At 48.6% G+C, this 25,457-nt stretch overlaps 1 protein-coding gene across 2 annotated transcripts in view; it reads right to left on the reverse strand.

Annotated features, from left to right (window-relative positions):
• The window catches only part of LOC111070424 (adenylate cyclase type 9), a 49,065-nt gene that overhangs the window by 6,921 nt on the left and 16,687 nt on the right, over positions 1-25,457 (reverse strand). The window contains exons 2-3 of one of the 2 annotated variants that reach the window (XM_022360943.2): positions 21,184-21,603; positions 2,330-2,607 (exon numbers count right to left, since the gene is read on the reverse strand). In XM_022360943.2, coding sequence (XP_022216635.2) covers positions 2,330-2,607; positions 21,184-21,192 — 287 coding nt within the window. In that variant the 5' untranslated portion in view covers positions 21,193-21,603. Of the gene's footprint in view, positions 1-2,329; positions 2,608-3,541; positions 3,812-21,183; positions 21,604-25,457 lie in introns of those variants that run through there. The other variant, XM_022360944.2, reaches the window with a different exon arrangement.

The raw sequence follows: 25,457 nt of genomic DNA on the forward strand, positions 1-25,457 counted from the left end.
ACACGCACCAAAAAGGTGCAGAGGTGAACCTCCAAAAAATTGAATCGCAATCCGGTAACTGACATGGAACTAGCCCCATCGGAGCTCCAACCTCAATCGATTGATCCGTTGCCCCGTTGCTCTGCTCCTCTGCCCCTCCGCTCCTCTGTTTCTCTGTTGCTTGAATGTTTTCTCGCCTCACGCGAAACTGCTGCAATTGGCCGCCAAATGGCCCGAAATGGCATTGACCTGCAACGACTGCGACCTCCTGTAGCCCCACTGCTCCTCCTCCGCCCTGGGGCCCAATCATCCAAAGCGAGAAGGAGCCAAATGCTGCCCGCCCCCCCCCCTAGTTCCCACACCCTTTGACCTGTGCGGGGCACACGCCAAGCGAGCATTTATGGCGGCAATTTCGCCATCCTGCGCAGTTCTCCAACTAATTTGCCCTCGTTTGCGGCCTCCTCGTCCGCCTCTGGCATCTGCCCTTTCTGTCGCGCCGCTGATTGCATGCACGTGCAGCACAGTTGGTCTAGTACGAGTAGTAGGTGCCGGTGCCGGTGGCGGTGACTCCTGTACATACGTATTCACATTCATACATGCGAGTATGTCGGTTCGTATGTGACTATTGCCCCTTGGCAGGGAGTCCAGCCAAGCCACACGAGAGTGTCGGCGGGAGGGAAGCTATCCAGGGGAAGCCCCACAACGCCACAACCCCAAAACCCCTCAAGCAAGCATCCGAAAGGGTCGCTGAACTGCACCCAAATCTGAGTGTGAATCCTTTAAATCGCGAATCCCTTTAAATGTAGGCCCCACAGGCCACAGCTTCCCCTCGCAACTGGCTCCCAAGAATGGCATTTGGATGAAGGGAATCCAGTGTCTATAGCCCCCGCTCATTGCAGGGGGAAATGTGTGAAGCTGTGCCACTGATGACGTGTGCATTCTAGTCCGAGATGTTAATGTGAATGTGAATGTCATAAAAGAGTTACCCCAACATCGAACGCAAGCTAGTTACTTTCGTGCTCTTTCCTGGCATAGATTCGAGAGGGAAGGGAAACTGATTTTGTTTCTTGTAGCCACAAAATTGCAGCCTTAAATGAATCCCAAAGTGGGCAGATTTAATGCGTACAGCCAGGGCAACAAGGCCTTCAAGCTTCACACTGCTGGTATGAGTTCCATGGAGTTGCCAATGCGTTTGGCCATTTTTGGATATTTATTGGAGGGCAGTGTTGATGCAGTGGGCCATAATAAATGGGACGTAGCAAAGCTATTCAATGGCTGCAGACAGCGCCGGAAACTTCCTTGCAGCCGTTGCTCCCAGGGCGCCCCCAAATGACGCAGACCCTTGACGCCAATGCCCGTGGACGCTGCTGGTGATTGCTTTTCCGGGCCAAAGAATCCGATAGGAAAACCCACAGTGACTGCTGCCAGAGTGCTGTGCCGAGACTGCAGACGGAAGATCGGTGCCGATAGTCCAACAAATATTTGCATAGATTTGTTTTAATTGTTTTAATTATCATAACGTGTCCCAGGTAATATCCTGTAAAATGATTTCTGGTAACACTTAATATTGCAATTGTCCAATATCTAATTACTGTTTCCTCCTCCGCCCCATAGCAGCTTTAAGGCCGTTGTTAGCTGATCAATTTAAATTTAAATATTACGCAGCGAATTGCCCACCGATGCCACTCTCTGTCTCACTGGATTCTAGTGCACAAGCGAATGCTTCAAAAGAGAAACAAAATTAAATGTGCTAGACATGCGGAGGCATTTTTGCTCCTAAGCCAGTATCGAGCGTCGGTCCCTAGAAACCAAAAGCAATCTTTGTATCACTGTTACAGCAAGCGATTACGGATTGGCTTAGATTCATTTTCTTCACCTGTCTGAAGACAGAACCTGCTTCGAAACCATTCGGAGGTACACAAAAAAGGGGAATAAGTGTTTCAAATAGCCAGACGACTATCGAAGTGATTCCTTTGAGTGACGGGGCTTGCAGTGCCCCGTTTTGGCCAGTGCCGTCCCTGGTCTCCAGCCCCAAGCTACTTGGCTTTGAAAGGTCTACCATCGAAGGGCTGACCTTTGAACATATACCAATGGCTTTGCGTTGGGGGTAGGAGGGGGTACATTGCAATACAAACTGCCAGCATTGATGGCTCTTCATTGGCAACGCAGCAGAGATGCCGTTCCGTGGTGCTGGCCCCGATGTACCCAGAGCTGTCATTTGGAAGCGGCAAGAGGACAGCTCAATTCGGATTGGGCCATGTGTGGCAGTTCGATTTGCATTGTTGAACAGGCGTCACGGCCAACTCCAAGCCCAAGCCCAAGCCAAAGCCAAAGCCAAAGCAACACTCACCTGTATCGCATGCGAACGTGGGGAAAGACACTGGCCTGGTACTGCTCCTCGAGGACGGGGGAGTCGAACTTGGGATCCAGCCAGGACTTGGCGGCGGCCCGCTCGAAGGCCACCGGCAGCATGACGCTGCAGCACGAGTGCCGGCGCCCGGTCTGGCTCAGATACGTCTGGATGTGGGGGGCCAGAGCGATCTGTATGTCATCGGTGGAGTTGGCCCGGCTATCGTTGACTAGAACGCCCGGGGGCATCGCCCGTAAGTTCACCGACTGACGGCGTGACTGCAACAAAGAGAGAGAGAGAGAGAGAGAGACACAATGAGAGAGAGGTTAAGCTATAGAAGATGTCATCCCACGCCCAGGCCCTGGCCCAGGCCAGGGGTAATGCTGATTGGTTTGCTCCCCCTCCCCACCCATCAAAGCGCCATTTGATGGCTGCTTGTAAAAATGTTTTCGCTTTGCGATTTGTTTGATTATCACCAAATTTGTGAGCGGGCCCAAGTCACGCGACACCAGCTCTGATTTCTGATTTCTGCTGGTGCTTCGATTCGCCTGCTCTGGCGGCCTCTAATTCCTGCCAATCTTATCTCAGTAAACAGTCACCAGCAACCAGCAACCAGCTACCAAAGTGCAGCCGCAGTCGAGAGCCGAGGCGGGCAGAGTGATGTCAATTGCTTGGCTTTAATCAAATTACGCATACGACCCGCTGGCAGTACCAAAACCAAAACCAAAACACTAAACACCAAACACGCACACGGGCACAAGAAAGAGTTGCTAAGTTAATAATGAAAAACATTCCAGATACGAAACGATTTGCCCGTCGTTCATTAAGAAGCTGCTAAAAAATCAGTCCAAAAATAGACACCCCAAAAAGTGGCTAAGATCGAAGCAGGGAGTACCCTAACGCCCTGAGCTGCAACGGGAAATAGTTGATGGCCAGAAAAGCTTCTCAAACATATATTTTTCGATGAAGTAAATCTCCTCCCATAGCAGCAAAAATTTCCTTTCGTTTGGGCAAGAGGAATTGAATTTTAGCTAATGGAAAAGGTTTTTCCACTGTGGCTTCTGCCTTCGGTTGGAGTTCAAACTCATTTCCCAAATGGGTTGGAAGGCCCTCCCTCCCTCCCTCGGCCTGTGGTCAACTGCTCTTAATAATTACTCAGTGAGGGGGTGGGGGTAGGTCTGATTCGGGGAATGCCGGGTGCTGGGCACCTACCAAAAATCAATCCGCAAAGGTTCCGTGAGTGTGGGGCAAACATTTCATATATTTATGGGCACGGCGATTACAGCAACTGGGGGGGGGGGGCCAACGGCAAGGCAACGCCAATGAAAACAATGAACTTCACTTAAAGTTTGAGCATTTTTTGGGCTGGAATTTGCAATTGAAACAGGGACACACACACAGCAGACACAGCACACAGCACACAACACGAACTGAATTGCTTTGGCTTTTATTTTTTATTGTTATTTGATTGGGATTTGATTTGATTTATTGTAATTTAAAGCCACAGCAACGACGATAAAAAAAGAGGCAAAAAAAAAAAAAAAAAAACAAAACAAAAAGGGTTCAACGATTCCAACGTTGCCGTTGCCGTCGACGCGACGTTGGGGACTGATTTGAATTTTGTTGGGATTTTCGATTGTCTCTCGATGCCGATCGCCAACAGCTGACAGCAGGGCGAAAGAGAGGGAGCCGCAGCAGCAGAAACAGCAACAGCGAATGCAAAAAACTCGCCAGCTTATCGCCGTCTGATAAGGGGCCAGGTGAGAGTGAGAGAGAGCGAGAGAAAGAGAGGCAGCCAGCGAGAGAGCAGCGATAAAGATCGTCCAGGTCTGGAGTCGATCGGCCGGCCTATCACTTGAGATCGATCAGTCGCACGCTGTATTGATGGTCAAGTGGCCAAGGACTTTTCGACCAGCCTCAATGGCCCAAACGAACAACAAATCTACGACTCTCTCTCTCTCTCTCTCTCCCTATCTATGGGAGGTGGGTGTGCGAAATTTGTGAGTAAATTTTAATACAATATAAATAGCGCTGGCCTGGCCTGGCCTGGCCCGTTTATTCCGGCAGTCGGGCCGTAAGATAAGATAAGAGGCGCCCCCAGACACTTGCCCAGGCACAAATATCTTCGCCTTGGTCTTGCGCTGGCATACGAAATGCGAGTGCTACGAGTACGAGCAGAGGCCAGCGCCTTGAACTCTTTGCGGGAGTGCACACTCCCCCCCACTCGCACTCGCCCACGCACTCGCCCACGCACTCATACTCGTAACCGATTGCTCGTCCACTCATTTGAGGACTCGACAGAGTTCTGTCTGTGGCAAAGTCAGGCTTTCCGATTTTCTTTGATGGGATTAACGTGCTGCCTAATCTGGCAATTAAATGGCAGTCGTAATAAGCTCGCCCACATTTGGGCTGTCGCTTATTTCTCATTCAAAGCTCTATTTATATGCACACTCGGGCGAGCGCTTGCATAATGCATTTGCCCGGCTGCCTGGGACAGGAAATTGGAATTTAGCCGTTCTGCCGCTTCCTTGGGGCTCGCCTGCCTGCAAATCAAATGCCAAATATTTGTTTAATTAAACTCTCGCCAGTCACATCGATTCGGCAAAGGCAGACACAGCGACAGCGACAGCGACAGGGACAGCAGACAGCTGGAAGGCGGCAAAGTGTTAAGAAGTTTTTGAATATTAATTAGCAGCAAAGGCAGCAGCACCAGAAAACAGAGACAACCGAGAGCCGTTTCTTATCGGCAAACTGATAGCTTTTGGGCCGTAATATCGGAGGGTGGGAGGGCAGCGGGGGAGAGGACTTGCACTGACAGTGGCAGTGGCAGTGGCGAAGAGATCTCACGGGATCTCATCGGTTTCGGGTGTTTCCATACAATTTTCTCTAATCTCTAAATAAAGAACGGACTGCGGGAAGGGTTCCGCGAGCAGAGGAGCGAAGGGGGAATTTCCGGGAGCGAGTGCAGATCGATCAAAGCTGATAACGAGAACAGAAATTAGCTAACTGCGGAATGCAAATCAACGAGATAAATGCAGCGAGTAAAAGAATAACGAGAAGAAATTTAAAACTTAATTTTCCACAAGCGAATGATAGTTTTCAGGGTGTAGAAAGGTAGAATAAATTCGCAACTTAAGTTAAAACTTGCCACCAAATACAAGCCTCGAAGTGGAGCTAGTGGTGCTTCCAAGCCGAATGTCTACTGATCATGCAGCCGCTTCTAGACACTTAGGGATACTTATTATGGCTTCCAATGATTCTGCAGGCTGCTGTCCCATCCCGGCCAGGCGGGTGTAACTGACTCGGAGTCTTCAGCGACTTAAGACTGCTACTATGTAGAAGTCTCTAACTCCATGGGAGCCAATAAGGTGGGAGAACTTCTTGTACCAGAAGGTATTACATATGTACCTTCGTACAGTCCCACATATGCGATTGTTATTGTGCATGTGGCTGCAAGCGGAGTGGGAAACACCCCCAACCTCACACGGAGAGCAACAGAGCAGCAGAGAGGCGAATCTCCCTCGTGTCACAGTCAGAAGGAGGCTGAGCTCGGCCTGGCCAGTATTACAATTGGCCGCGCGCCATGTCCTGCGGCTCCCGTTCCGTTCCGTTCCGTTCCGTATCGTTCGGTTCGGTTCGGTGCGGTCCACATCTGACGAGTGTCCAGCCCTGTCCGTTCTGGGCCACCAAATATGATTAACTGACAAAATTGTGACGGAGGAGGAGGAGCAGGAGGAGCAGATGGATGTGGTGGAGAATACCCGAGAGAAATGCGAGCGAACTTTGGCTGCGGTGCGGCTGTCGATGTTGTTGAAGTGACTGCGCTTGTTGTCCTCGCTCCGAGGGCCACTCACATGTCCACGCTCACGGACCACGCACCACGGACCACGGACCCGTAGCCCTAGCCGTGCCCAGACACGGCCACAGTGGTGAGTGATGTGATGGTACTCCAGAAGTGGCGATGGGAATGGGAATGGGAATGGGAGTGGGGACGGGGACGGGTCCTGCGTGTCCCGTCGCATCTGTCATTGTGTGTGCGTGCATTGCAATGACGCCAAAGTGTAAATAAGCACTTAAATTTTTAATGAATATACATAGAGCTGAAACCGCATGGTCAGTGGTGCAGGAGGGAAGCGGTTAACCCTTGGATGGGCGTCGGCCCTGTGGCAGTGTGGCAGGATGAGCGGCAGAGTGCCAGAGTGAGAGTGCCAGTGTCGCCGAAATGCAACGCATTAAAGCTGCCTGTCTGTGACTAACTGAGAATGGTGGTGGCCAGTGTAAAGGGTCTGCGGGAGAGAGACTTAATTTAACTCCAGTAAAAGGGCATTTGATTTTGGCCATTAATTCGGCCAGACAGACGCCCACTGAAACATGCATGAGCAGGCTGGCAGGCAGGCAGGCAGGCGGGCTGGATCCTCTTTGCTCTCATTCCAAATGCACAAAAATGGCAAATAACAATAAATGCTGCAAAGGCGATTGCGATTGTTACACACAAAAAGCAGCCTAAGCCTACGAAGAGAGAGGGCGAGGGGAGCAGGGAGGCAGAGGAAGCGAACAAGGAGAAAAAGCTCGTACAAAATGCGACTGCGACAGCGACTGCGAATACGAATTTTTAATGCATAAAACGAAATATAATCAAGTCGAATACAAGTACATACTCGTATGCACGTGTGTGTACGTAAGTACGGGTATACACGCACAGAACAGGCTGCGACTGCGACTGGCACGCACACAATTACACAGCTCCTCTCGCATGTAAGCCGGAAATCAGTGGGTGTGGGTTTGGGTTTGGGTTTGGGGGTGGGTGGCAAAGGGAAAGGAAAAGGAAAAGGGAAGGCCACTGTCGCTGCTTGCATGCCAAATGAAAAGCATCATAATCATCGCATCCCCCGCACCACCACACCCCCATACCCCCACATACAACAGCCCACCCACCTTTGGCCCTTCGGCCCTTCAAGTCAAAAAACAGCAATAACAACGCATAATTAAATTTATGAATTGCCCCACAGATCAATGCGAATGCGAATCAAAATAAAGGAACAACCAAAAGGTCTGACGTCTCTTGGGGGTTACGACAAATCCATTCTCAGTGGAGATTCAAGCTTGGAAAACGACGTGAACATACATATTCATATTCATATTCATATATATATACATGTAAATGTATTGCCATATATGTATATCTGATCAGTCGGAAAAGCCACAGATATAGAAGTTCGCTGAAGAAGGGAGGGCTAGCGAACGAGATTCGCATTCTTCGGCCAACCCATCCTTACCCGACTCGACGATCCTGCGAATTATAATACAGGCAACTTCTCTCCGAGCAGAGCAAGGCAGACAAAAAAAAAACACTCAGAAAGAAAACTTATATCACACCCACATAACGAAGCAGAAGCAGGGACTGAAACAGCGACAGACAATTGCACGTGTGGGTGTGGTGTGTGCGGAATAAGCCCACGGAAAGTCAAGCGAAAAGCAATTTAAAAGCAAAAGGACATTGACGCTCAGTGCCAAGGACAATTGGCAGCAGCAGGGAGCAAAAGTGAAGCAAAGCTGATCAGAGCCTCCGTCCCACCGCACACCATCCCATGCCAACCCATCCCATTCCATCCACATCATCTTTCGTCGAGTCGAAGACCCACATAAGTCCCAATGGTATGGGCCAGCGACATCCCAGCAATGACATTGGCAATGAGATTTTAAAATATGTAACTTTTGAGTGTGTCCCACTTATAATTCGAAAAGAAAGAGGAATTAAGGGGAAACTCCGACCCAGAAGCCTGCACAGAGATGGGATGAGATAAGCCAAGGAGTTTCAGCTCGAAGCTCATCATTCATTTGCATTTTCAAAGGATTTAGCGACAGCATTTGCAGGATCATTGCACCAAAGAAGCATCCAATTTGCATCGATGCTTTAAAACCCAAATGCGGATTGGTTTTCGGGCAGGTTTGGCTCCCGAAAAGTATGCCATGGAAAGTGTTTGCATCGTAATTGCAGCCAATGAAGCGCAACGCGCAAAATGGAGATGGATGCAGGGATGAACATGAGATTATGGCACTTCCGTCTGACGTCAAGAGCACTTCCGCCGCTCACGCGTGACTGCCCCCGCAGGCATTTCGTGGCATGTGTGTCATGTTTCCCCCACGCCCCACTCGCTGTCTTTTACTACCTCGTCATCGCCCGCCTCCCGCCTCCCACCACCCACCACCCGCCTCACGTTCCCTTTACGCCTTCACTGATTTCACTCGCATTTCACTCCCCCATCGGTCCCCATCTGTCCCCATGCCCACCATTTCCTTATCCATATTTCCCATCACGTTGTCATCAATTTATTCCGCTGCCTTTGCCAGCTGCCGTTGGTCGCATCCCTTTGCGTTTTACAGTTAATGCACTTTCGGATATGCGGTTAAAAGTCGTGTTAGCCAGAACCCATTTTCGGGTTACCACTTGCAGTCCGTGTCCCTTTCCCACTCCTCCCCGCCGCCATGCACCGCACCACGTTGCACTCTCGTCTTTTTCTTTTTGTCTTGTGTTTTTGTTGCGCCAAGCACTTAAAATACCCTCTAGATATAATATTTGCCCAGCAAGGGTCGATCCGCACGCACTTCCGCTTGGCCACGCGAGGGCTCAATTAGTCAGCTGCAAAATCGAGACGGAAATATTTTAATATTCGGTTATTTCATCCACATTTAACGAGTACCCGTTCTGGATTACTACCGACTGTGGGGCTGGAATCTCGCCAGAACCCTGTCTTACAGGGCATTCCTGTGGCTCACTTTGTCGTTCGAAGGAGCAGTGTAAGTCCCAGCAGATCCCCTGAAAGGTCTGTCACCTGCTTCTCGCACTTTCCCACTTTTATTTGAGCATGAATGGTGGCTGCGCTTTGCAGGGTATTCGCCGCACGCCGTGTCCCCGTACTTCAGTCAACTCTTTCGCGCCTTAATCAACTTAGTATTACATTTTTTTAACACCTTTTTGCCATTATTCAGAGTGCATTTCAAGCGGGAAAAATTGAGTTTTTGACACGCAGCATTCAATTAGTATCGACGAAAAACCTTACCTTACCTTACCTTACCTTACCCAAGAGGCCCAAGGATGGCCCCTAAATGCGCAGAGAGGGGACTCGCACATACATATGCATATGGCAATGGAAATAGAATTGGAAATGGGAAATGGGAACGGGATGTGGATGTGGAAGTGGAAATGGAACTGGAACTGGAAGTGTGTGCGTGCATTTGATATTTGCCATGTAATGCGCTCGAATTTCCTTGCTTTGATTGAAATAGAACATTGCATGACATGCAGAGTAATAGTCGGAGTCGTTGTTGGGGTCGGCGTCGGGGTCGGTACTGGGGACAAGGCTAACAAGGGAAAGTACGGAATTTTGATACGGGAAATGGGAGCGGGAGTGGGAGTGGGAAAACCCTTCGACAGTTACACGCAAATGCATTCATGTGGATCCCCAGCAACTGACAGTCAGTGTCAGGCAGTGCCTCGGAGTCGAGGCTGGGCTCGAATTTCCATAAACAATATCCGAATTACGAGTGGAACAAGAGCGGAATTCTGCCCCGTTCCTCCATCCAATCCCATTCGCATTCGCCCCACTGTATCCGTAGTTGTAGCCGTACCCGCAGCCCTGCGCCAATATTAAGCATACGACACGCTGTGCGTCAGTCAGCAGGGATCGAGTCAGAGTCAGCGGCAGAGGCTGCGGCTGCGGCTGTTGACGGCTCTGCGACGGGATGCTCGGGTGGCTTGGGTCTCGACTGGTATGGTCTGGTCTTGACTGGTCTGCTCTGCTCTCGCCTGAATGACGTCTGACAAGGCGTCTGACAATAGTGGCGACAGCGCTGGCAGCCTTATCAGCGCCATGGCCAAAAAATTAAGACAAGGCTGAGCCCAGACCACAGTAGGGTGGGGCTGCTCTTAGATAAGCGATAAGATCTTGCCCTGGAGCCGGCTGCTGTGGCAGCTCCAACCCACTCCAACCCACACCACACCACACCACAGACAGACATCCGCACAGACACATCAGCGACAAATGCTGAGACAATGCCTGATAATGAAATTACAGAGCTCGTCAAAGCTTGCCAAATATTTGAATTGCTCGGATTGCAGCAATTACTTTGAGGCCGCAGATGGCGAGGAGCGAAGAGGCGAGAAGAGAAGAGAAGCAGAGTGCCAGAGAGATACACACATATATGCACACACTCTTAATCATACGAGTAAATAGGGTCGTTTCCAGGGTCATACTCTGCATTAGAACGCAAAGCGAATGATGCCTCAATCAATAAATGAATGATGAATGAATTTACAAAGATTTCGAGCCATTCCCATTCCATTCCATTCCCTGCTTTTGCAGCGAGTGAGCCCTTTCCCCCATCTCCCATGACAAGTGCGGGCTAAACTGAGAGAGAGAGAGATGCGTGCTCTGCTCGGCCCGTTCTACCACAACAACTTGGCAGGAGGTGTCATCGTCAAGCGGTTGGCCAGATGTAAGGCAAACTCCCTAAAAAATTCCCCGACAAATGTGCCTCTGCCTAAGCCTAGGCTGGGTATAGAAAAATCTTCAAGTAATTCCTAGCTAAGATGAAGAGAAGCTGACAGAAGATATGCCAGCGATATGCCACACGTATTCACTTAGATCTATTCGATATGACTATAATTAGCTCGTTACTCCTATTGGATGAAAGGCGGTAGCTTTATCCTGATATTGGAATACCCATACCCATTTCGATGATTTTTATAATGAACAGCAGAGCAGAGTCGATCGAGTTGGCACAATTTGGCTGTGGCAGGGCAGCCTCGGTTCTCTTTTGGCTTTCATCGAGATGAAAGTACTCTTCCGATGATTTCTACTTGGATTCCGCTAATGCCACGCTCACAGCTGTTCCAGTGATCCGATTGGTAGATAATATCGAAGTTTACAACTTTTTTGCAATTAATTTCAAGGATTATGGATGGTTGGAACAGCCTGGCGAATGCTGGGAGATGCGGGCTGCGGGATGCAGGTGCCAGTGCGTGCAATCGTTACTATCTGATTTGCGATATAATTAATGTGCCAACATCTGTCAGTGTCTGGCCCGCTGCGTGCTCATGCCATTCACAAATGCATTCGCACTCACTCAGCGCCAACTGGCAACTGGCCAACTGGCAACTGCCACAGATCTGAATGTCTGTGTGGCATAAACCTATAGACGGACTGATTTTCCAGTTAATTTCGAATTGAATGCACTCAGTCTGCCCGGCCAGCGCAATCGGAGCAGCGAATCGGGGCGCATTCATTGACTTTCTGATGCTGATTGGCCGTTTTTCAATTTTCAGCTCCGATTGGCAAGGCGCAATAAAATTTTGACCTTGCCACCGCACTGACACCTCACGCTCCGCGCTCCGCGCTCCACCCTCCACGCTCCACGCTCCACACCCATCTTCATTGCAAGTTCCCCCCCTCCAAAAAACTGTTGGACAAACATCAACAAATTTATGACACTGTCGAGCAAACACACGAAAAAAAAACACGCAGAGGGGGAGAGCACCAGTTTTATATTTTTCCTTTCCCTACTCGCATTTCGGGGCAACGAATGTGGAAAATTTATCTGCTTGGGAGTAACACACCACACCCCACACCCCCGTGCCACCCACCGCCTTACTGCCCAGCCCCCCTAGGTGCCGCTGCCCCTGGCACTGCTCCTCCACGACACTCCTCCTCGTTTAAACACTTTGAATGACTTTATCGCGTTTTTATCGCTGCCGCATTTACCTGAACCGCTCGCCCAGTTCCCAGCAACCAGCACCCAGCCCCCCGAACTCGGCTCTTGCCATTATTATTTGACGATAACTGCTCTCCGGCCCGACAGATTTATGTGGCATCCTCCAGCTTCCAGATTCCAGCCCAGTCGGTCTCCAACATCGCTCCTTTATGTTGCTGGAGCCCTAAATGCTGCTTAAATTCTATTAAATCGCTTCCTCCATCGAAATGGCTTGACAATTGGGTGGGGGGGTTACGATGGGGGATAGGGGGTTGGCTCGACTGTTCTCGTGAAAAGTTTATCACGTTGCGACTACGTGCCCCATGCCCAGCCAGGCCCTGACTCCAGTCCGGATGTGGATGTGGATGGGGATGTGGATCCGGATGCGCAGCGAAAGAATGCACAAGTTCCCGTGGCTCTCTAATGAGGCAGCTCTCGTCGGGCTGGGATGAGGATGGGATGCTCGAGCTGCGTCAACAGTCGGCGGGGGAAATTGCGTGAGACACACTTTAATTGATTGCCCAGAGGTTCAGGTTCGGGTTTGGGATCGGGTTCGGGTGCGGGTACGGACCGAGGCATGCCACGTGGTCTGTGCTGCACACTGGTGCTACACTTATTCGCTGTGAATCTGCTCTAATGCTGGGCAGTACCTTGTACCTTTCTGCGCCCTGCCTCTCGACTGCTCGCTTTCAGGAGTTTCTCAACACTGCACCCAACACTGTTTCCTTTACTATTTCTGGCACTGCCTTCTCCGCTCTTTCCAACACTGTTCTCTTTGCCGTTCCCTGCCCTGCACCTGCTTGGAGGACCCACACTGGACAGATTGCAGTCTCTCCTTTATCATCTGAGCCATTCACAGAGCGGATTCAATTCCCAGCTCTAATTAAACTCGTTATCTGCTCGAAGGGAGTGGCGTCCAGTCTGTGCACTGCCCGAACTAATCTCGACACACGACGATTCGCTTGCCCCACACAACACACCTCCGCGCCCAAGCTGGGGCTCCCTGTGCCAATGTTTCCTGTGCTTTTGCCGCATGGAATTGCCATTGAGCAGCTGGTTACGTACATATGTGCTCAGTCGCTCCGCTCAGAGACATTAAATCCCCCGCAAGATGCAACTAATTCCAATTGAATTCGATACAGGACTCGCAACACGAAAAGGGAAGTCAGGGGCAGACGAAGGGTCAGCCATATTAAAGGAGCGCAGGGATCTGGCTGCGATAATATTGTATCTGGTATTTGGCTCCATCGAAGCGCTGGGAGCGAACAAACAAGCTAATTTTCTATTGAATAACAAACAGCAAACAGGAGCCAAAGGAGCCAAAGGGGCATAAAAAATGCCGCAAGGCGTAAGGGCAGAGTGAACCCAGCGATACCCTCGATACGGAGAACCATTCTGGAACGCCAGGCCGAGCCCGAGCATCAGGAATACATTCGGCTCGGCGCTGTCCCTCAATCAAGGGGCAGCACACAAAGAAGCCCCATAAAAAGGAAAGCCGCAGTGGTCGGCAGGAAGATGTTGTGGAGTTGAGGATGAGCCTGCCCCGTACTGGGCAGTGGGCAATGGGGAGTGGGGAGTGGCTGGGCAGCAGGATGGAGAGTGGCAGAGGACAAACCGCAAAAGGCAAATTGAAAATAATGTTAGCCAGGGATCGCAGCAGCAGCAGGAGGAGGAGCCGTCCTCCGTAGGCCACTCGAAATTGTTGCTAATTTAATTGGATTTATTTGCTGCGTGCTGGAAACTTATGATAGGGCAGGTCCGGCCGTACGCCAGTCTGGCCAGTCGCTAGGATATGCAGAAGTTTATCTTCTGGCAAATCGTTAAAGGCCTCCCACCAGATTGGGGCTCAGAAATAACCTCCCCAGAGGGGGGTACGCGGCATGAGGCAGTACTTCAACACTTTGGAAATTTAGCTTTTTGGCAGCCAAACGGCCCTTTAAATATGTGAAGGTTTTTAGTCCGTTTGTCGGCTCTGGAGGGAGCAATCACCGATGTAACGTTGCAGCTTTCGCTCTCCTCGAACGCCAATGGTCTGTCTGTCTGTCTGTCTCTATGGCTATCCAGCAACGCCTTGTCCAAGAGGCTCAAGGGAGCTCCATGGGAGTGCGGATCCGCTGCTGCGCTGCGGGCCATGCACAGTTCGCATTCCTCGAGTGGGACGCACATTGCAAATGACATGCGACAAGTCCCAGTACCAGTACCAGTACCAGTACCCGTCCCGGAGTGCCCGGAGACGGGAAATAGCTGCTGCCAAGTGTCAGGTGCTGCAGGACATTTTTTTGGGCCAGCCTCCGCAGCCTGCGCATCCACCCACGCTGATGAGATGCCTGACAATGCGAATGCTGACGCAATGTTCGCCCTCCAGCAACTCTGGGTTTATTTTTATCGCATTGCTGATTATAAAATTCTTCTGGCCCACGAATGTCCCACGTAATCATCGAGTTCTCCGCTCGTTGAGCTGCGGCGAAGGACAAAGGGCCCCGGGCCCGCACAAAAGTCACACAATGCCGGGCATGGCAGGCAATCTGTCAAAGGTGTCAAAGCAACTGGAACTGGAGTCAAATGAGGCAGTAATAATTGTGTTGCCATTGTGACAGCGATGGCTGAATGAAGCGATTACCCGGCGGGAAGCGGCTGCCTGCTGACTGCTGACGGCTGCCTGCTGCCAAGTGGCAGTTGCAGGACATTACCTGAGCCTCCGGTACGCCGCCTTCGCATCCGCCCACTCTGATGAGATGCCTGGATGCCATGTGGAGGCGGCTCGTTATTTTCCCTTTGCCATTCGTTACCTTTTTTGCATGCGACTAAGTGCTCAAAAGTAGCTTAGGGGAAAGCCGGGATGTGGGCCTCCACCTGGAGTGGAATGGAGTGGGGGCCACAGGGCGTATGCGCATTTATTTTCCATATGTGCAAGCTTAAACGCTGCGCTGCTCTTTCTGCGCTCTCCTGCTTGCCGTGGCGCGGCAGCCACTTGTCGCGGAAGTTTATAGCTCATTATGCGGCTTAATTGTCGCCACCCTCGCGCGACCTTTTGCTGTGGTACTGAGCACCAGGAGCAGGAGCAGCACCAGAAGCAGGAGCAGCACCAGGACCAGGATAAGGACATGGATTGGGACCGGGAACATAAACAGAAACAGGACTTGGACCTGGGAAACTTTTAATTGGAAAACTTTCTGCATACGCACAGATAAACGCGGCTCGATGCGGCAGCCCCAGCCCTAGCCCAAGCACTTGACAGTCCTTCCCATTCCCATTCCCTCACACAGATACACACACACACACACACACACGAATTAACACAGGCATATGCAAATGTATGTAAATGAGCGGTGGCAGTGGAGAGGAGAGGAGAGGAGAGTGGAGGAGTACATACAGTGACAAGGAGCTTAGTCCCAAGCTTAGACAGTGACTGTGCGACATTCCCATAAATGTTTTATGTTAATTTCGACGGTTGAAGCAGGAGTGCAGGAAGGATTACGTACGAGTGTGTGTGTGTGTGTGTGCTCTCTTCTTGGTATTACACATACACATACATATCGGATCGAATCGGATCGGAGGTTTACATTGTCAACGAAAAGTCTTAAAGATAAGGATAAAACAGTTTGATGCCATGCCAGGGAATCTGATCAGGGACTGATCTGGATTTCATCATGGAATTCAGGCCAACTTTCGCCTCACTTCTGGGCTCTACATATACGTATATGTATAGCCCCGTCAGCTGACTCTGGTCATGCATCAAGAGTCACTTCAATAGGCAACAGCTGACTCGCTGACCATCTCTGCAGATCGTGACCAAAGCCCCCCTATTTAGAGCCTCAACAGAAACTGTTTCTCACATGGCCCTGGGAACAGTTGGAAGTTCTCTTAATGAACTGAATACTCGCATAAGTTGTTTGTTGTTCCAAGCAATCGGTTGGAAAAACAGTCTGTAGTGTGTAGTCCTTTCTTTCTGATAGCTAGAGGACAGCAGAAACTACGTGCCATGACAGCTGGAACTATGAATGGCTTTTGGGTATTTCATTGCCTGGAACAAGCGCAGCCTTAAAGGGAAGATAAACCCACGACTGGCGAAGCATTTTGATCTGTTCTCCCTAAGCCAGTGCCAGGGCAAGTGTCCCTTGTTCTGTCCCATTTTGATAGCTGGATAGCTGGCGTGGAATGCGAATCGATCCGAATTGATGCAATGGAAACCTACTGACGAGGGACAGCTCCAATTCCCAGGCCTAGAAGCAGAGCTTCCCCACAGCATACTTACTCGTACTTTGCGAGTGTGTCAGGGAATGTCAGTGCCTGCCTTCGCTCCCGCAGAACCCACATTCTTGGTCTTCATTAGGTGTAGGTGTAGGTGTAGGTGTAGGAGATTCCTCCTTCTCGTTCCTTCCCCCAGAATGCTATTCGCTGTAGCGGAGCTCTGGAGCTAGAGCTGTGGCATAGTTTGTGATTACCGTGTTTTTTCGTGGCATACTTCCAGGCGAGGCTCCCCTTCCTGTCTGCCTGTGTGCCTGTGTGCCTGTGTGCCTGTCTCTCTGTCTACCTGTCTGTGTACATAGTTCACGTGGAGTGTCACTTGTTTGCCAGTTCAGTTCAGTTCAGTTCAGTGTGCCCAGTCCTGTGCCCAGGACTGGCTCTGGAGCGGGCTGTGGGCCATTTTGTTTGCCTGTCGCAACTTTGTTGCCGTGTCGATTTCAGACTACGACATTGCGACACTTCCTTCTTGCTCTTGCTCTTTCTCTTTCTCTTTCTATGCCTCTGTCATTGCCTTTGTCTCTGTTCCCCTTTCTATTCCTACCTACCCAGATATTTTCCATTGTTATTGACTATTTATTTTTCATTTAGTTTATTGCGGATCAAGGTTCCTGGCCAGCACAATTTGTTTGTCTTTGTGGCAGGGATGGCAGGGCAGCAATGGGGACATAGACATGGACATGGACAGGGGCTGGTGCAGGGGCAGGGACAAGCACAAGCATACAAAAAATCGTTTCAATTCTCTGCACTAATGATTCGAGGCAGTGCCCGGGCAGTGCCGCACCTGGCGCCGCCTTCATTAAAAACGCATCAATCAAAGGGAAATCAATGCCCGGACAACAACAGATTCAAGCTGTCAAAGACAACGAACCCGCGACGACGACGACGACTACGTCGATGATTATGATGATGAAAGTGAGGAATGAGGAATGATGAATGGGGAATGGGGAATCGGGAATGGGGTAAGAGTAGGGATATGGTTCTGGGTTGGAGCGCATCTCATTGTCAGTGTCACAGCGGTGCTGAATTGATGGCCTAATTGCCAGACATCATTCCCATTGCGTCTCATCCTTCCCTCCTTCCCATCTGCTCATCATCATCAGCGCCAGGCTTTATCCCAGCTCAGACTCATTAAACGTTAAAGTTAATCGCTTTGGAGTCCCAGCATTAAAAAGCTTCTAATTCGAGTCCGCAACTGAAGTGAAAGTGGGTTGCATGCTCCATTTCTGAGTGGCCTAATTAGCTCTTCAAATGTTCATCAATTTATATAATTGTTGCCCTACGAATGCTTTTCTGCGAATGCTGAATGTGTGTCCCGTAGATTTTGGCTGAATTTCCCTCCATTTCTTGCACCATGGAAACAAATTCGATGTAAATTTGGATTTGGGTTTTTTTTTATCAGAATATCCGAACAGAAACGTGCAGAAGGGGATGATTGTTTATTTAATAACTTGCTACTGATATAAACAAATATTCGGAACTAGCTAAATAAATGAGTTGTATGTTTAAAAGAGTGTTTCCGTAGAGAACTTACATATTTACATACATTTGAATTTATTATTTTGGATCGAAAGCAACAACTCATCGAACAATTGGACAATAAAACAAATTAATACTAACAATAATTTCACATGTCTTCACTTTCGTTTTCAGTGAGTAAATGATTTGGTTGATCGTAAATATATTAGAGGTAGTTCGTAAACATTTTTAAAATCTCTACTAAGCCGCAACTACGGGAAGTATTGGGAACTAAAAACAGAAAATAAATTGAAAAATTCGGAACCAAACAAAAGGTTACTTTTAAGCGAAGAAAGGGGATCTTAGCCCATGGTGCGTGCAATCAATAGTTTGTCATTCTGTGATAATATCAATCATACGCCATGTATGCTGGCATGGCGTATGACAAACTATTGATTGCACCATGGGTCAAAATCCCCATTCCTTCCTAACAGTTTAATAATTTTATGTTTTATGCTAAGTTATTTCATGTTCTCTTTTAGTTTATTCACTCTCCGTGGAAGCATCGCGGCTCAATTGAACTGATGCCAGCGCTCAGAGGCTTTCGCCCGTCATCCTCTCCAAAGATCAGGCATACGCTGCCAGGTAAGGAGAAGGGTAAGCCGCCGCACAATAACATCAAGTTTTGCATTTGCAAATTTGGTACCCCGTCACCATCCCCATCCCCATCCCCAACCCAAACACCAACCCTTCCTGTCGTCTGCGCCAAATGCAAATTTGTTCCCTAATAACATGCCAGCGCAATCTGAAAGAGAGGAGGCGCCACCACAGGCTTAGTAGGGGCAAGCTCTTGGGTTGGGTTCTGTTTTTTGGTTCTGGTTCGGATCGACTTGGCTTGGACTTGGGCATGGTCGACCCACTTAAAGGCGCTCGCTGTGGGGCGGTGTCGAGGCTGTCGCTTCGTTTGCTGCATAAATCATGCGCCAAAAGCACAAAGTCCTGCCAGGATGCGAGGACACCTGAGCAGGGAGCAACAGTGGTGAGGCACGGGTGGGCACGGGGCAGCGCTGCTGAGCACTGGGGTGCTGTAGTGGCTCGAATGAATTTGTAAACAGGTGCAAATTAGGTCAATACTCGTGTCTGTTTCTGTGTCAGTGTCTGTGCCTGTGTCTGCCCCCGTGGCCATGTCGGTGTGTGCCTCTGCCTGTGCCTGTGCCTGCGCCTCTGCTGTTGCTGTTGCTGTGTTTGTTTATGGCGACAGCTGCTTGGATGTGTCGTTATATCCGCCTGTTGCTGACGATTCTCCACGAGCATTCGCCCCATATGTGTGCTGGCTGTGCCGCCTGTGCCGCCTGTGCCTCGCATACATAAACATGAGAAGACAGCGGCGACACCAACGACGACGTCACTGACCCAAAATTCAAATGGCTATGCGGGCCGGCAGGAGAGGGAACGCAACTGAGAAAGTTCGCTGCAGTTCGCTACATTCGATGGTGCCCTGTGACCCTGGGGGTCGAGCCAAAGGCTGAGTTCCGAGTCAGAGATTTCACGAGAAATCCTTTGAAAGTAGACCAACGAATTGTGCCAAAGCCTCCTGCAGTGCAGCAGCTACGAGCAATCAAAAGGGGAAGCAGGAGAAAGAGTCTTGGAGTTGGAGAGAATACTTAGAGAGCCTTCTGCACTCTCTGAGTGTTCTCAAGCATTAATTTTTTACCAATACGTTAGATATATGTACACAGATACACATGATACGGGTATGTTGCGCATAATTGCTTCCCACTTTGGCATAGCTTATACACATACCTGATCTGGGCTCTTCTACTGACAGCCTGTGGCAGAGTCTCTGCCAAGCAGTTTCAAAATTGTGAGACCTCATATCAAATAAAGCTACGCGGACGGACTTGTTCAGATGACTTTGATCATTTTATTTGATCTAATTTATTGACACTGAAATGGTTCCATTTGCGCGTTGTCCAAGCCCATTTAGGAATGTGGCGACACGTATCAAACAGTATAGTGATTGGTCGGAGCTAGAAGAAGACCATTACCTGCCGAGAGAGAGAGTCTGGCAGAGACTGAGGCTGGCTCTCTCTGGCTATAATAATGATCCAACTCTGTACCCGTCTAGCTCTGTCTCTTATGGTCTCTCTGATATATTATTACAATTAATGGAGTCGAATGAGCACTCCTCTCCTGTGACTGTCACATACACTTACGCGAATTCAATGCAGCAAAATATCTGGTTGGGAGAATCCTTTTTATACTTCAAATAATTACTCCCAACTAGTCATACATCCGAAAGGCTAAGCAGAGTTCTCTGCCTCAGGGGAATGATCTTTCTGGCCGTTTCCAGGTCATGGTCCAGGTCGAGCATCGCCCTGTCGAGTTTATTGTTCTTTCTGGCCTGCGAGACACAAAGGGAGGACAGGGACGCGGGCAGGAGACCGCTGAGCTAACGTTCTACTGACAATGGCAGGCGTCACTCCCCCTCCGCCAAATGTCTCCCCCCACTAACAGCTCCTTGTCTTTCATCCTGCCCCACTACACTAGTATGGGTAGGTCTGTGTGCTGTGTGCTGTGTGTGAGTGTGTGTGCGTGTGTGGTCTTGTTTTTTGCTTTTAATGTGTTTGATGCTCTTAAGTCTTTTGATAAAATAAACTGAAAATCGATTTTAATTCAATAAAAATGGAAATGCTCCCCGCACACCACCTAAGGAGACGCTCACTTCTCCAGGTCCCGCCTCGAGCACACCAAGCACGGCGTCATCCCTTATCCGTGCTGTGCTGCCCTTGGCAGAGGCTGTTTGGACTTTTACCAGTCATCTCCGACTTCAGCGCCAAGTCTCCACTCTCAAGACTCTCCTCTGCTGCACAGACCACTGCGGGTATTTTGTTGGCTTTGTGGTTTTTTTTTTGGGGCTAAACTGATTTGTTTTTGGGGAAATTGTTTTGCAAAACTTTACCCACGGTGTACCCAACCTGAATATCGTGTAATATCTATGATGGGTGGGTGCATAGTACACAATTCCCATAAGCGAACGGACTCACTCGGCAGCAATGAGACGGAAATGAGACCATTCGCCACAATTACTTTGAGATTTGTTGCAACCCCATCAGGGAACTGATTTCACAGACTTCTGATCTTTCCATTGGTACGAGTATTATAGCTTAGAGTTCCTCCAGTAAATGGTCCACATATTCATTTCAGTTGTACAATATTTGAACTCCAATTGGGGAATCAGCAGGAAGTCAGGTGGGAATGCATTGCTGGTATGGATGGTCCATTTTTACTTAATTTAAGGCTTCAGAGGAACGAACGATTTCCGAGGGTATCCGATGCTTCGGTCCCGGAGCATCCTTCGCGCCCCTCTTATCCCTTAATCCCTAATTGCTGCAACTTACCTCAGACATTTTGCGTTGCTTTTCGTTAAGTTCAGCAAAAATTCTTCAACTTTTTGAAGCTGTTTCTTGTTGCGGTTGCAGTTGCAGTTGCTGTTGCTTTTGAATGCAGTTATTGCGGGTGTCGGTGTGGGTGTGTGTGCCCTAGCCTTGGCCATGGGCTAATGTGGCTGTTGCGGCTGTTTTTCTGGCTGGCTGCTGTTGCAACATCCTCCGATTGACGCCCCTCGCCCACATGGCGTATGAGTGGCAAGCTGCAGACTTGAATCGAGTTCGTTGTGGCTGTTGCTGTGGCTGCTGTTGCTGCTGCTGCTCTTCCTGTTGCATCATGAGTGCTGCATGCAACAAGTGGCAGGCCATACGAGTATCTACAGCTAGCAGCGATTGACGCGCTGCTCAGGCCTCATGGATGATGACCCATTGCTGAAAGAGAGAGAGAGAGAGAGAGAGAGAGTGTTAATCAATCAGTTGATAAATCAGTCAATCAAACAAACAATCAATTGGAGACCTGTTCTGCCACAACTCATTGCTGGCGGAGGCAGGGGACACTGGTCGACCTTACGGACGAGTTCAAGAATTTCTCGGGGGGACAGACTTCAACTCTTCAATACCCTTCCCGCTGGTCATACACACATCGAGTAAAAGTTGGCAATCCATTTATATTTATTAAAATTTATATTAAGAGATGAAAGGCAAAGCCATTCGGAGCTTAAAGTGGGTCTGAAGATAGACCAACAATAGGATCGAAATGCTGTTTATAATTGTTGCAACATGACGTACATATGTACCGTATGTGCCTATGTACATATGCATGTGCACATAATACGAGTGGAGAGTACAGGCTACCCGTTAAATATCCAGTTCAGAGATGTATATTTTCTATAATCGCGCCATGTGCTAGGGTATCTTCAGCTTCGGTCTCATCTTCTGTACTTTATCTTGTTTTGTGTCTTGATATTTGTTGGCGGCTGTTTGTCTGGCGGAGATAAACAGAAAGAGGGCAGGCAAATTGAGTAGGAATGGGAGGGAGATAGAGAGAGAGGAGACGAGATGAGATGAGAGATGAAGCCAGAGAGAAACATGGCAGCCAGAGAGCCAGGGAGCCAGACTTTGTTGATTAAACAATTCAAGTTGAGCCGCTTGGCTTTGATTGAATTTGTCGCTGCTTTTAATTAGCATCTTTTCACACTTCTCCATCCCCAACATCCCCTCCCCCCACCACACACCCCTTACCAACACTCGCCATTAAGCTCCATAAAGTATTTAGCCAACATATCAAGTTGTTGTGTCAGTTTTCATCTCTCTCCACAAAACTTATTCTCCAAGCTTTTCCACAAAAGTTTCACAACGAGTTAATTCAGTTGCAGAGGAGTACGAAAAAAGCGGACATAATGGGTTGAGAGGGGAAACAGAACAAGGGAGGTGTACAAGCTGGCTATCATTCCAGCATCTGACTTATCAGTATGAAGATTTATCCTTAAATTGAATATTTAATTTTAATTTTTTATACCCGCAAGGGTTACATTCGATGTTTGGTCAGAGTGTAACGCACAGAATGATTCCACAGATTCCGATCCCATAAAGTATGTATAAACATATGTTCTTGGTCAGCATCAATAGCCGATGCCGATGCCGATACCGAAGCTGATACCACAATAACAATATGCCCCTTAACTCTTCTTGAGTACGGGTATAAAATACTGAATCACTTTTGGTGACTTCAGTTTGATTGCCCATCAAATGCGGATTATCCATGCAACAAATTCATTCAATGAATTACCCTTCCAGCTAACATATCGCTCAGATTGGGATCCCTGCGACCATTTGCTTTACTCAAACCCAATGAAATTTGTGTCGAATGAAAAGTTCATCATTGAAAACAAGGGCTAATTTGGGGATGGATAGGATAAGTAAAATTCAAAATGTTGCTTGTGATAAGCTTCTAAAAAACTATGTTAGCGAATAAAAAAAAGGAAGGCCTAAATAGTACGAGGCACCAATGGAGCGCCAGGTTCGCTGTGCCTCCATTTAAGCCCTCCTCCTTTTCGCCCCTAGTAGTGGGGGACCACAAAAAAGAAGGCGAAAAGAACAAACGGAGATGATAATCATTCCACACATAATGCACACTAATAGCTTCCATGATAATGACGATGTGTGCCAGAGTGGGACTTGTTCTGGATGCTTCCGCTCCAGAGAATGAAGTGGGGAGTGGGACGACCAGGCAATGGGCATTGCATGGAATGGGGAGCCAATTCCAGTAACGAGATAAACGATACTGAAACGATTCCGGAACTAGCTTGGCATTGAACCAATATACATAGTTTCCCCTTGAGTGGGTCACGGAACTAGTTCCGTAAGGCAATAATGTGATCAGCTGATATGCTAAATACGAGTAAGATTTAATTGGTTGCAAATTAAACAACGGAATATGAGTAGATAATACAGAAACTAATTCGACAAAGTAAATTAACGAGGCTTAGACACAGCTTTTGAAACGTAACTAATCCACAACCAAATTCTGAATATCTACAGACAGAGTTGGCAAACTTCCATGGGCTGCGAAAGTAATTTAACTGAATGGATGGAACGCAAAAGCTATCCAGAAATGATCTATTTGCAGCAGCACTAATTCATGCAAAACTGTGGGGAAAAACTATTAAAAACTATTTAAACATATTTAACGCAATTAGGAGTGGTTCGCCATTAATTTATCCCATTCAACTCCACGAACTGCTAATTCCGAGCACAATTTCAACGCACAATTCGGAGGGAAAACTCACCTTTGATGTCGAAACTTTTTTATGCTCTGCTCTGGAATTTTCGCGTGAAATTTGTATTATTTGTTTGCCCCTTTTTTGTTGTATGAATTACTGCAGTGCGAGAATCCACAGCAAAAAAGAAAACCACCAGCAGAGGAACATTGAAAATTAAGCACACAGAAAAACATATGTTTGTGGTCTCGGGCGGGGGTTCCAGGTGAAATTTCAGATGTTGCCCCTGGCACAGGGACAGGGACAGACGAGAGAACATACATGTGTATGTATGTATGTGCGATAATTAAGCGAATGTATGTTGAATGCAGGCACAAGTCCAGCGGGCAACAGGCAGGCAACAGCGGACAACAGCGGACAACAGCGTATTATTAATAAGTGGGGAATGTGAACAATTCCAGGAATTGTTTGCACTCTGACCAGCTCCAAACTCTTCGAATATCACCAATGTGCATCGCCGCCCCACCCCCACCCACTCTGCACACCCTCCGATTGTTACTTTGTGTTTTTTTTTGCGCCAAGTTTGCCGAAATTTAAGACCGGCTAAAAGCGAACTCTGTGCCGAACAAGAGTGTCTACACGAACACGTCGACAGACGGACAAATAAAATGTCCAACGGCAAGGAGAGCCAGACCAGCTAGATCTCTGAACCCGAGCCGAAAGTGTAGTCAAATTGCTGGCTTCCTTGGAAGAGAAGAACAGAACTCGCAAAGCAATTGCATATTTATGCTTCGATTAAAGGGCTATTTAAATTGGAAGATCGACTCTCCCCTCTCTAATGCCATAAAAGGGCACTGCAACCGAACAGAGAAAAATGCGAATTTGATACGAATAACTGGACCAGTAGCCGAGGCAGCAACCTAGACACTCGGAACATCTGGGGCAACTATTAGGCTAGGAGCAAAGTAAAGTCACACAGCCGGGACTTGGCTTTGTTCAGTGCAGGAATTGCGATGGCAGATGTGTATAAATTTCTCCGAGTGATAAGAGAACTCGTCGAAAGAATAACTGAACTATTTTATTATGAGTGAATATTTATGAATTACCAAACGAGTGGGGAGATCTCTGTTGTTTGATTCAGCTAGATTAATGCCAGGGGAATATAGGACGTTCAAGAATTCGTATTCTGAAGCCGATTGGATACGCTTTCCACCCATTCAAATTTATCTTCGACCTCTGAAGATTAACCAAATATAAAATTAAAATACTGTCTATACTCTACGAAATACTCTTCAGCGCCACTACCAGCACACGCAACAAGATTAGTTCTGCCTTCCGCGCCAACGCCCAATCTTCTGGACGAGGATGATGTGCTGCTGATCCGCACTGCGACGATTTAGCAGGCTTCACGCATGGGATGGGCCTTGCCCCTATTGCTCAGTGGGAGCTTCCTGGTCCTTCCTTGTGTCCGTTAGACGAACCCTGCGCTCTAATCCGGTTCGTATGTTGGAAGACGAGTCTCTCTTGGATCAGATTGGGGTTTCGGTGGCCTCTAAGTCGAATAAC

Source organism: Drosophila obscura, unplaced genomic scaffold, assembly GCF_018151105.1.
Source record: "Drosophila obscura isolate BZ-5 IFL unplaced genomic scaffold, ASM1815110v1 contig_96, whole genome shotgun sequence".
NCBI lineage: Eukaryota > Metazoa > Arthropoda > Insecta > Diptera > Drosophilidae > Drosophila > Drosophila obscura.